Below are 12,591 nucleotides of genomic sequence, written 5' to 3'. Positions count from 1 at the left end.
CCCATAGCTCGCAAAAATATTTTAAACAACCAAATAAATGATTCAATCCTCTCGTTCAATAAAAACCCACACCCAAACATTATGTTCATACAATGGTGATTCATGCCAACAAAGGGACCACAAATCATATCTTACTTATTAGTACGATACATTGTGTCATGTACTACCAAATCACCAAACAACACAAAATCCTCCTTCATTCTTGCATCCCTCGAAAAAAACTACACAGTCTTGCACCCTCATCTAATTCAAAATCAAAGAAAAAGTCAGGTTCATTCAATTGCCTTTGTCTGAAGATCTCAATTAGTGAATTTGAATCGGTGCCATCTAATCTCTTTATCGAATATCTGTATGCAGGCTATTATAAACATCCCTTGGTATAAATCCAACCAAAGGTGAACCTCTAGATTGGTCTTTCAAAAATTGAATGCCATCCAACAATGCAACCCAACTCCTTTTCAAGTTTTTTAAATAATCTAATTGGGTATCAACGACACTTCTGTGTGACCGAACAAGATAGCTGTTAGAAGGTGGACACAACTCATGGTTATGATCCTTTACATATTTTATCACACTCAACTGTCCATTAGACGCCAAATCAAACTGACAAAACACATTACACCATGTTCATGTGTCTACCCTTGAATATGACCTTGAAGACTTACTTGTGTTGTCCTTAAAATTAGCCTTTGCACAGTGGAATTTCTTCATTTTAACAGTCTGACTACCAAAAACATAGTACTGGTTGCCCTTTCTAACACTAAATCCCAATCTAAAAACATAGTCATTATATAAATTATATGCTTCTTCAATTGAGATAACTGTAATCCCCAACAACTCCTGATTAACTGTAAATTTCAAAAAACAATACAACTAACAAGTTACTAGCATAACACATTGATATTATGTTTAGTGAATATCAGATTTTTAAGTAGAAGGGTGGGGGGTGGGAGAGGGGTGGGGGTGGGCTGTGCCGAATAAATCCATCCATGCTCTACAAAGAAATAAGATATTCACTAAAAGAATAAACTCTATGCACAACAGAATTTACAGATAAATCATGCATAATAATAATGTACCCTATGGATTAAAATAATGTACCTAATAACCAAGTATAATGTACCTTAATCAGAAACACAACTTTCAAATATGAATACACATAGAAATGATACATTAAAATAATATACCCTATGTGTTAAAATAATGTACCTACTGAACAAAAATACTGTACCTCATATCAGAAACCCAAGTTTCAAATCAGAAAGTACTCATAAATCATATTTAGAATAATGTACCATATTAATTAAAGTAATGTACCTAATGCATATAAATAATGTACCTCTAACAGAAATACAATATATTCACAACAGAACATGCAAATACTTTATTGTAACACCAAAAACAATAATAAAAAACGAATCATTCCATCAATATAATTAAAAAAGAACTAATAATAATTAGATAATAATCAAAAAGTTAAAAAAAAAAAAAAAAAAAAAACCTGGAATTGAAGAACTCTCATCCATAGCATTAGAAGAATTAGCTTGAACTCCAATTGATGAACTCTGATTTGCTACACCCCCAGAAGTGCCATCAACTGAAAATAATTTATGTTAAGCATGTTCAACAGTGTAGTATATTTTTCAAAAAAAAAAAAAACAATGTAGTATATTTTGCACGAAAATAATGTACTCTATGAACAAACATTATGTACCCTGTGAACAAAAATTATGTACTCTTACACAACCAACTAAACAAACCCTAGACACAATAGATCAAAGCATTGTGAAAGACAAACCTGGAATTGATTCAATGGGAGAAATCGGTTCAACATCAATCAAAGCATTGACATCTTCTACAATATAAAAAATACGCAATATAAATCAAAATTCAAATTAAAAACGAACCTAAATTACATATAAATAATATACATACCTGTAATACCATCATCTAATTCAATCGCATTAACTGTATTGTTTGAATCATTGATATTATCCATGATGCAAGATGCCTATTCAATGACAGAGAAGAAGTAATTCTAAGAAAGAGAAAAATCACAGAGAAAGATGCAAATCGCCGAGTCGGCGAACGAAGCAAATCGCAGAGTCGATGAACGAAGCAAAGAATCGTGCTTGATAGATTGAAATCGCAGAAGAGAAAGGGAAACAATGACCAGTGAAAGAAGGAAACGCATTCTAATGCCGTTAAACTAAAGCTGCGAATTCTTTTATTTATTTATTTATTTTTTTAAGATCAAACGGTGTAGTTTTGGACCATGGTCCATGCAACTTGTGTGGACCATGGTCCATGCAATAACAGTTGCGGGATACGTTGATAGTCCACGACAGAGAAGAAGGGGCTTCCGAAGCAGAAGAAGAACAGAGAAAAACCTCCATCAATCTCCGGGAGCTCAAGCTCTACAGTGATGTACGGAGGAGGTAAAGTCTCTAGAAAGGAGTAATTCAGCGGAAGGCGGGGGCCGAGAGGTACTTCTACTGTGTGTTTGCTTAAACCCATTTGACGTTTTCATTTTTACATTCTGCAGATGAAGTTTCGGCCATAGTCGTAGACTTGGGCTCTCACACTTGCAAGGCTGGTTACGCCGGCGAAGATGCTCCCAAAGCCGTCTTCCCTTCCGTAAGTTACAGCTACACCCACGAACAATTTTACTGTTTTTTTTTTTTGGTATATACGTAAATGCAAGTGTGAGAGCTAGGGCTTTTAAGTATTTAATAACTGTCAGTTATATGAACTGTCTTGTGATTGGTCTTAGTTATATACTAAATTTTGTTTCTTATAAGTCTATGGTTTTTCTTCAAATAGTGGTAACTGTTTTCTCTTCTGTAAAGATTGTTGGATCAATTGATCAAATGGAAGTTGACAATCACGATAATCCAGATAATAATTCTAAATCCAAGAGTAAGGGCATATTGTATGTAGGATCACAAGCCTTGGGTTTCCGCAGGGATTACATGGAGGTCAGCTTGCAAAATTCTAATGCTTGGGAAACGTTATAACTTTTATCTTATCTGATTATATGATTGGCTATTTCATTAGGTATTACCATCCATAAAAGATGGAATAGTTGCTGACTGGGAAATTGTTGAAAACATATGGGACCATGCCTTTAGGTACTAGACCATTTGTTTTCTTGAAAAGCTCCCTGTGTTTTTCTACGTTTAACTGCTTACTTGCGTTGGAAAATTTATGGCAGCCTATTTTCTTCTTGCTTAAAACACAAGGTTCCTTACTTTTCTCACTTGTAGGGAATGCTTGTTGATAGATCCTAAAGAGCATCCCATGCTTCTGGCTGAGCCATGTTCTAATACTCAACAACAGAGAGAAAAGTGAGTTTGCAGTCAAAACTATTTCATTGTGTCATGTATGACCTAAATCGTTTTATTATTTCAATGATTAACTGAAAGGGTTCTTACCTTAAAGAATAATGCTGTCTACTTCAGGCAATTGTTTCCCATTGTTAATTCCTGATGCTTGAACTTGTAAATAAGAGATAATAACTAAGCATTATTCAACAAAGCTATCCAATGCTTGCATATATTTCTTCCTTGGTATATTATTCTTATAATAAAAGACTGCAGCTGAGCAACAACTTATCTAACAGGGCAGCAGAGCTTATGTTTGAAAAATACCAAGTCCCTGCTTTGTTTTTGGCCAAAAATCCAGTGAGTTCATGCTTCCATCTTTCTGTTTTGGTTTGACATAAATTGCCTCAAAGATGTATTAAAACCAGATTGTTTCTTTTCTCATTTTAGCTTAATCTTGTATGAGATTATGATCAAGTGTGTGACTGCTACATGGGTGGTTGTATTTCTGTTAATGCCAGGTTCTGACATCTTTTGCATCAGGACGTGCCACCTCTCTGGTGATAGATAGGTAGGAGATTATGAGCTTATTGTAAAACAACAGTCCTGGTTACTTCTTGGACATTACTGTTATGTTCTCGGGCGAAAGCACACGTCAAAGGGCGATTAGGGTTATTGGGGTTGTCTATGTTGAGTGATAAATTTAAGGAACAAAGATAATAGGAACGTTTTGAGAGTTTTCCCACCTCTTGATTTTAACTTAACTTCTTTCTTGCTTGTTATTTTATTAGAATGAAAATCCCCTTTATATAAGAGGGTTACAAAGACTAGTAAAACATAAAAAGGAAAGGAGAATCATTAAAGCTCCTTACCATAATTATTTCCCATCTCTATAGGAAATAAATCAATTCTAATAGTAAGGATAATAAATCAATTCTAATAATAAAGATATTTCCTTAATCATATCAATTACTCACAAATCAGTTTATCTAGAAATAAAATCCAAAATTGCTTGAATATATTAGCTTATTTGGATGAAAACATATTATTAACTTGTTAAATTTCTAATTAAGTACTTCACCAACAGAAATGTTACACAATTATCTGTAGGTATGGAATTTCTTGCTTACATCATTTTACTAATATCTTATGCTATATTTGCTTTAACATTTTCTAATTCTATTTGTTCAGTGGTGGAGGGTCGACTACAATTGCTCCTGTGCATGATGGATATGTTCTTCAAAGGGTATTTCCTTTTAACATGTATAAATGCATTTGATAGAGGTCGCTTACTGACTGAACACATGGAAGGTGAATTGGGTGTTAAAGTCCTAGAAATGAGGTTGAAACTGAAGAACTGAAAGTTCAGGGTAGGAACCAATGCAGAATTCCTGAAGAGGGAGAATAAGATTTCCCAATCCTGGAATGAACATTTGGCTGTGCTTTTTTGTTTATGAAAGGTGAAAATATTTAACAGCCTGTTTGGTCAACAGAATGAAAACAAGGGGAATATGAATAGAATTTCAAAGTCAATAGAGTAGAGAAGGAAGGCTATCTCATTGTTCGACTTATAAAAAATAACACGGAGTATACAAGGAATAACATTCTAGAGTTTGGTTGGCTTAATGAATGGAAAAGGACTATACCATCAAATAGCCTAAATACCCATATTCAAGACTGAATCTGATGACCTCAATATATTTTAGAGAACACAGATTAAATTGAAGAAATCCTATTTATTTAATATAGATAACCAAGGGAAATATATATACATTTAAAGATGCATATGTATTCACTATTTTATACTCTTTTTTTTTTTGTTATTACTGTTTGAATATAAGAATTGTCTCAAGCATGAAGCATGTAACCTAGCCACCTTGAACCACAGAAAAACCTCTGCCAATCATCTTGAATGAGCCCTGGACTGTCATGAAACCCACTGCTGCAAACACCAAATCTGGACTGCAACCATCAAATCCACCTAGATTGAGACCATTGTGAACTCCACAAAAACATTAACAAAACTAGCAGGATTTTCGACTTCTAGCCATCCTGAGCTGCCTCCTGGCATTACAAGAGATGGAGGGTAGAAAGGAAAGGTTTACAAAGGAGGGTGTTTTTGTCTTATAAAATAGCAAATCTGAGCCAGGGGTTTGGACTGCATTCCCTGGAATAGAAAACAAAAGGTATTGGCAATTCCATGGGATTCCCATCCCATTCCTGGTAAATTCTATGAATCAAAGATGCCAATAAGGATTGGGTTGGAATTGAGGAATCTACTCCCCCCTTCACTGTTATAATCTTTTTTTTTTCATGGAAATTTCCTTTGTTTATTGCGTATACTTTCATTTTCCTATTTTCCTGATAAATATAATTTTGATTAAATTAAAATAAATTAAAAAGATGATAATGTGTGCAAATTGAGGGTGTGGCACAAGGTCTATTGAGCTAGTAATCTTAACGTGTTTCAGAGTGGAATTGGTTGTAAATGCTGACTTATAGGTTGATTTCCATTTTCTATCATTCCAGAATTCTATTAATCTGTTTTCCTACCTTGTAATTTATTTCTCTTTTCAAAGTTTGTCTTTAATGAATGCTCTATGCTTCATACTTTACAATAGGCTGTTACTACATCTCCTATAGGGGGTGAAGTGCTTACTGAAGCCTTGATGAGAAGTTTGGAACAAAAGGGCATTGTTGTGAGTAACTTGTTTGCTTCAATTTACATCCTAATACATGAATAATTGAGATGATCCAGATATATCTTACTACGATAGCTCATTTCCTTTTTCTCCCTGTGCTCAACACTACAGATAAAACCTCGATATTCTTTCAGGAGAAAAGAAATCCGGCCAGGAGAATTTCAGGTTATTCATTATTGCTTAATTGTTAATTCTGTAATTCACCCGTATTTTACTATGCATTTGCTTTTATGTTCCTCTAATTCATTGAAGTTTAGGTTGGCTCCTCTTTGTTTATGTGTGCCTACATGATGTCAACCTTATACTCTGAAACTTCTCCCCTAGAGCCTAGAGGGGAACTCTTTCTTAAGCTATAGTTATTTGTTCTCTTCTCAAATAACTAAAGAAAACTTGGGAGCCTAGTTATTTTCTTTTTCAAGCGTGCGTACACTTGTGATTCAGACTCTGGAAACAATCATACTGCGTGGTTAAGAAATAACACTTTCATTGTGATTGGGAGCTGGAAGTTGAAATAATGCTTCACCAAACAAAAGCTTTTAATTGGAATCTTTGCATTCTGAAGCTAGTATTGTTGTTTAGTGCTATCAATCCATTTGTTTTTTCCTTTTTAACTTAAATCACTCCTATTATTGCTATTCATTCAGATGGTAGATCTTGATTTTCCTAATACAACCCAAAGTTACAAACTCTATTACCAGGTAATTTACTTGTTGGAATTCTGTATGCAATTATTGCAATTATTTATTTTATATGTGTGTGTGTGTATGTATATATAAAAATTGTTATTGTACTAAAATGTTCTTTCTTATCACAGAAAGTGATTGCTGGTGACATCAAAGAATGTGTATGCCGAGCCCCAGATACTCCATATGATGGTTTGTGCTCCTCTTATGTTGGATTGTTCCTAATTTCTGTCATTTGTTATTTTAATTTGATCATCATGCATTTATCAGCAATTTTCCGTGAGAACTTCTGTAACTGATGGTGCATGCTTCTTTGATGATAAAGTAAATTCACATCAGAGTTGGTAGTTCCCTAGTGGAAATATCAAGTTTCCTACCAAGTTTAAAATAGTTCTCATCCAACTCAGACCACTATAAGGGAAAAATAGATTAGAAAATTAGTTGCATTATGCAATTGTACATGTGCTACCTATGACAACCTGATATAATTGGAACTTAACCTAAAAGCAAAAAAGGGTGATACATTTTGGGTTTGTTGGTATTTATTGGTTCATTTTAAATTCATTGTTGTACATATGTTATACCTTGTTTGGTCTTACAACTTCCAACTTTTGTTACTTCGTATCCTGCAGATACTTCATACTCGAATATTCCGATGACACCTTATGAGCTTCCTGATGGGCAGTAAGTTAATGATCTCTGAGGGTGATTTATCAATTCATTTGGATCTCACTTTCTTTCAACGCCAAAAGTTTGAAGTGTCTTGGTCCTACTTTTATCTTGATTCTATTTTAATCTCTAGTTGGTTTCAGCCAGAGACATCTTTGCCCTCTGCCAGAAATGAATTTACTGCTGTTTGATTTTTTTTTTTAATCCTTGGTATTAGTGTCGCTAAATTGTCTTTGCTTTGTATTATGTCCCAGGACAATAGAAATTGGTGCAGACAGATTCAAGATTCCTGACATCTTATTCAATCCATCATTGGTTCGGGTTGGTGTAATTAAGATTCACGCTGTGTTGATTAATGGCCCTGTTTGGTAAAAAATTTGCCTATAGGCCAATTTTGGCTTATTTGACCACTATTAATTGTTTGATTTAGTTAAAATATCAATATAAATGTTTGCTTAATTAGCTTTTTGCAACTCCAAAAGGCTAAAATTCAAAAAGCTACTCCAAGCAACTTTTTCAATTAGCTTTTTGAGAAAAGAAATTATACCAAACAGCTATTAGCTAATAGCTAATTTACCAAACACTTTTCTACAATCAGCTAATGTTATCAACTATTTATACCCTTTAATTAACACAATCAGCTAACAGCTTACAGCCATTTACCAAACAGGGTTGTGTTTTGCTCCATCTTTTCCATAAGATCCAATTATTCTTCTGTTTCTTTGTATCTTGAAGGGTGGCAATCATTGTCAGTGCCATATTTTTTTCATTAGATGCTTCAGGAGTTCAGGGAACTATTAGAGATATGATTTTTTTTTTTCTTTTTTCTAGTCCATTTTTATATGATGTCTTCAGTCTTCCTTACTGATGCACTTGCATTTTGATTTTTAATTTATAAATAGTTTTTCACTTTGCGACAGCTGACAGGTTGTAGTACTTTTTGTCAGTTTAACTTAGGGCATCCCCATTAGGGGGTTCATACCCACATTTTGAAACAGTAAAATCCCCTACTTTTGCTTTTGAACTAATGGGATGGCAAAAAATAAGCTTCATTTTTCTCCTGCAAAAAAAAAAAATTTGTCAGAAATTTAAAAAAAAAAAAAAAATAACAAATGAAGGGTGAGACGCGCAGGTGAGTCTCACCCTTTCTGCTTCACACGCGCCCGCCAAGGCGTATTGGCAACGGCCATAATTTATTTTTGCCAACTTATAAGTTTTTTTTTTTTTTTTTTTTTTTTTTTTGTTAATAATTATCATTTTATTTGCTATAAATAACACATCTTTCACCAATTTTTAACACTTCATCCTACTCTCAATTTCTATATTTCTCTCAATTCATTCAACTCTCTCAATTTGCATCATCAACTTCGTGCGGATTTGGTTGAGCATATATGGAACAACAACGACAATTAATTTAACCGCTTTGTATTTTTATTTTTATGCGTTTGAATTTATTTTTAACCGCTTTGTAATTTAATTTTTAAGCAATTAGTTGTTTAATTTTCATTTTATAACTATCGTATTTATTAATTAGGCTTACTATGTTTATTTTAATTATAAGTTTGGAAATGAAAGCTTGCAATTTTTACGTATGCTAATTTACGTATTATTTTTACGTATCATTTATGTTTACCTCTAAAATTATAAATTTTTAAATCAAATAATAAAGAAATAATTAAAATATGGAGATAAAATGGTGGGTCCACAAAAAGTTGTGAAAAAGCTTCAAACTAATGGGAAGAAGAGATTTTGTGATTGAGTGAGATAGTGGATGATGAGGTGGATGTTGGGGCCCACAAAAATTAGGGGTAAAATTCCCAACTATTGAGGATGCCCTTAGAGCATCCACACTAGTTGAGTTTTTGCACAATTTTTAAGAATGCCATGTAGGAGAGAGACAAAAATGGGAGAGAAAAAGAAAAGGAAAAAAAAATTCTGACAATTTAAAAAAAAAAAAAAAAAAAGAAAAAGAAAACCAACGGTTCAGTCAGAGTGGCTGCCAGTTGGCGGCCACTCTACCGCGCCCCAGTGGGCGTGAAGTGCGCCTCAAATGTGCACCAAGCGGCGTTTTTTTGTTTTTTGTTTTTTGTTTTTTTTCCTTCTGCAAAATCCATGAATTTGCAGGAGAAAAATTTGTTCAAAAACCATGCTTCACATCAGTTGTCTTCTTGTTTCGCAAATTTTTTTTTCTGCAAAAAACCTCAAAAAAACCACAGATGTGGTTGCCCTTAACTTTGTAATTGACCAATATGTTGCATTTTGGATAGTGATTTTGGGATTTTTTTGATCAATGTGTGATCTCAGACCATTCCCGGTATGGAAAGTTTTGCTGAGAGTGCTGCTTCCCTCCGGAGCCTGCCACAAATGGTAAGTCCTTTATATCTAACAACATGAGCTTTGATAAGCACAGCAAAGATTGCCAAAGAAACACTAATTCATCCTTTTGGAAAAATCATTTACGCTTAAAAATTTTCAGGTCATCGAGAGTATAAATAGGAGTGATGTGGATATTCGAAGAGAACTCTATAGCAGTATATTGGTAAACCTTTTAGTACTTTATAATCTTCTAATTACTTGTACGTGTATGGACCTCGTATTTTCTCTTATATTTTTTCCGCATAATTTTATTTCATGGAAGTTGACTGTAGTAGAAACGTTATTTGGACTCTCACTGTCTCACATTTTGATTTTTGAATTTTTCTTTTCCTTTTCTTGTTTTTATGGGACTCTATTGTTAGTTTGTGCCTTCATGGTTGTCTTGTCCCCTGATATCTGAACTAGAAGTGTTTCATTTATTTAATAACATATTTTTAGTTGATGGTGTGGTATACTTTACCATCACAATGCTTTTAAGTAAAAACTAGGGTACTATGACTGCCCTTTCTTTGGTGGCTACCCATTCTTCGGTTTTGAACTTTTTGATTACATAGTAGTATAGCTTATATGCTGCTGCCTGTTCTCGTACAGCTTGCTGGTGGAACAGCATCAATGCAACAATTGAAAGAACGTCTTGAGAAAGACTTGCTTGAGGTATTGTTTTCCCTTGAGGCTCTCTCTTCACTACATTACATTTGTGTAGTCATATATTGACATACACGGCAGTGTGTGTGTTAAACTAGAGGAAATTCAGAAACCACATAAATTTCTCTTGCTTGAGGAAATTACTCCGGTTGCATATATGGTGTGCAATAGTTCCCTTCATGGAAATAATTTTATATTTTAACTATTTCGACTGAATTGGTCATACTGTTGTTGTTCTTGTTCCTTGCGTTTCCAGAAATCTCCACAAGCAGCAAGAGTCAAAGTACTGGCAAGTGGAAATGCAACAGAAAGGAGGTTCAGGTTGGGATTTACATCCCTTCTCTCTGTCCTTATTTTTGACCAACTTCATTGCTTTTTCTTTTCAAAAAATTTTCCATCAATCCACTTCAAATAGTGGTCGTTTTCTGCCTCTTTTGATGGCTGTCAAAGAAATTTCAGTTCTTTGAATTCACTCTGTGCTTACTATTGTTTAATTCAATTACTCCCTCCATCCCATTTTGTGTCTGATTCGGTTAATGAGGCAGGTTTGAATGGAATTAGTTTTAATTCAATTTTTCATAATATTCAAGTTAAATGGATCTTTCTCAACATATATGTATATGCAGTGTATGGATAGGGGGCAGTATACTGGCATCACTTGGTTCTTTTCAGCAAATGTGGTTTTCAAAGTCTGAGTAAGTATTTCATTTATGCAACATTTTAGTTACAAACTGATTTCCCGTATTTTTATTCTCTGGGATATAGTTGTGCACTTGCAACAAAGATGGCACTATCCTATCATATAACCCACTCAATTTGTCAACAGGTATGAAGAACATGGAGCTCTGTTTGTTCAAAGGAAATGTCCTTAATTTGCACCAGTTTCAGCAGGACTGCTATTCCTGCAATGCATCATTCCTTTGTTTGATGAGAAAATCATGTACATTTAGTTCACACTAATCCAAAAAATTGATGTAGTTTCCCTGCTAACCGGGCACCATTGTAGCCCATTTAGACGACATTGTGAACTTGGTTACTGCGTTATTTTTTGAAGCTTCAACAATCTAAAACTGATCTGCCTTTAATGGTGTAGTTTCTACAGCGCAAGACTTATTGAGGCATAATGTACAATTGATAGTGTAGAAAACTTGATTTCTCTGTGTAATTTGATCATTGGAGTTCATTTGTATTTACTTAGTTACTTGATCTCCATGACTTGTCAACTGATACTGGAAGCAGTACAGTAGTTATTTTCTGGGTAAATAACTTGTGCTTGCCTTAATATTGACTTGTTCTACAAATTGTTAAAATTCCCGCTCCTGTGTTCTAGTTCCAATGATGAGAACTGAATTCTGAGAATCACATTAACAATTGAACTGTACAAGATATAAATACAATACATAATGAGAGTCCTATCACAAGTATAACTACAAGACTCTTAATACTTCTCAAGCTCAAGTTTGGTTAGCCACAACATTGAGCTTGTCACATAAGAATGCAAAACGTGAACCCGTTAGCAGTTTAGTGAAAATATCAACAAGTTGGTCTTTAGTAGAAATAAAATTAACATGTAGCTCCCCATTGACCACTTTATCACGAACAAAGTGGTAGTCAATTTCCACGTGCTTCATACAAGCATAGAAAAATTGGATTGGCAGAGAGATAAGTAGCTCTCGGTTATCACACTAGAGCTTAGGCGGAACCGAGACAGGCATTTCAAGCTCACCCAGCTACGACACTAACCATGAAAATTCAGCAGACACATCCGCTAAGGCTTTGTACTCAGCCTCGTTAGGTGAACGTGCTACTGTCCACTATTTTTGACACATCCACAACACCAGGTTGCTTCCTAGAAAAACAGCAAAACCAATTGTTGACTTGCGATCATCAGGACTGGCAACCCAGTCTAAATCAGTGAAGGCATGCAACTCCGTGGAGACAGACTTCCGAAGACGCAAATCGTAGTGCAAAGTACCTTTGACATACCGAAGCACTCGCTTGAGCATAGCTTAGTGCACCATAGTAGGCGAGTGCATGTGTTGACACAACTTATTAATAGCAAAGGAGAGATCAGGACGTACAACAGTAAGATATTGTAGAGCACCTGCTAGACTTCTGTACTATATAGGATCTGCATACGGCTTAGCCGAGGACTCAATGGTTTGAGTCAGTGACACAGGGGTAGCCAAGGCC

At 34.6% G+C, this 12,591-nt stretch overlaps 1 protein-coding gene across 1 annotated transcript; it reads left to right on the top strand.

Annotated features, from left to right (window-relative positions):
• Positions 1-2,330: 2,330 nt before the first annotated feature.
• On the top strand, positions 2,331-11,680 carry LOC109184177 (actin-related protein 4-like). Its single transcript, XM_019334225.1, has 20 exons — positions 2,331-2,438; positions 2,546-2,637; positions 2,850-2,978; positions 3,058-3,131; positions 3,267-3,347; positions 3,623-3,683; positions 3,845-3,894; positions 4,515-4,569; positions 5,945-6,022; positions 6,137-6,190; positions 6,670-6,723; positions 6,840-6,900; positions 7,341-7,392; positions 7,632-7,698; positions 9,682-9,744; positions 9,854-9,916; positions 10,345-10,407; positions 10,655-10,719; positions 11,025-11,093; positions 11,225-11,680. Exons 1-20 carry the CDS (start codon positions 2,426-2,428, stop codon positions 11,268-11,270), a joined length of 1,290 nt encoding a protein of 429 aa, XP_019189770.1. The 5' UTR covers positions 2,331-2,425; the 3' UTR covers positions 11,271-11,680.
• Positions 11,681-12,591: the final 911 nt, after the last annotated feature.

Source organism: Ipomoea nil, unplaced genomic scaffold (genome assembly GCF_001879475.1).
Source record: "Ipomoea nil cultivar Tokyo-kokei standard unplaced genomic scaffold, Asagao_1.1 scaffold1250, whole genome shotgun sequence".
Classification (NCBI taxonomy): domain Eukaryota; kingdom Viridiplantae; phylum Streptophyta; class Magnoliopsida; order Solanales; family Convolvulaceae; genus Ipomoea; species Ipomoea nil.
The sequence above is the reverse complement of the archived record's forward strand: the minus strand, read 5'-3'. Positions and strand labels throughout refer to the sequence as shown.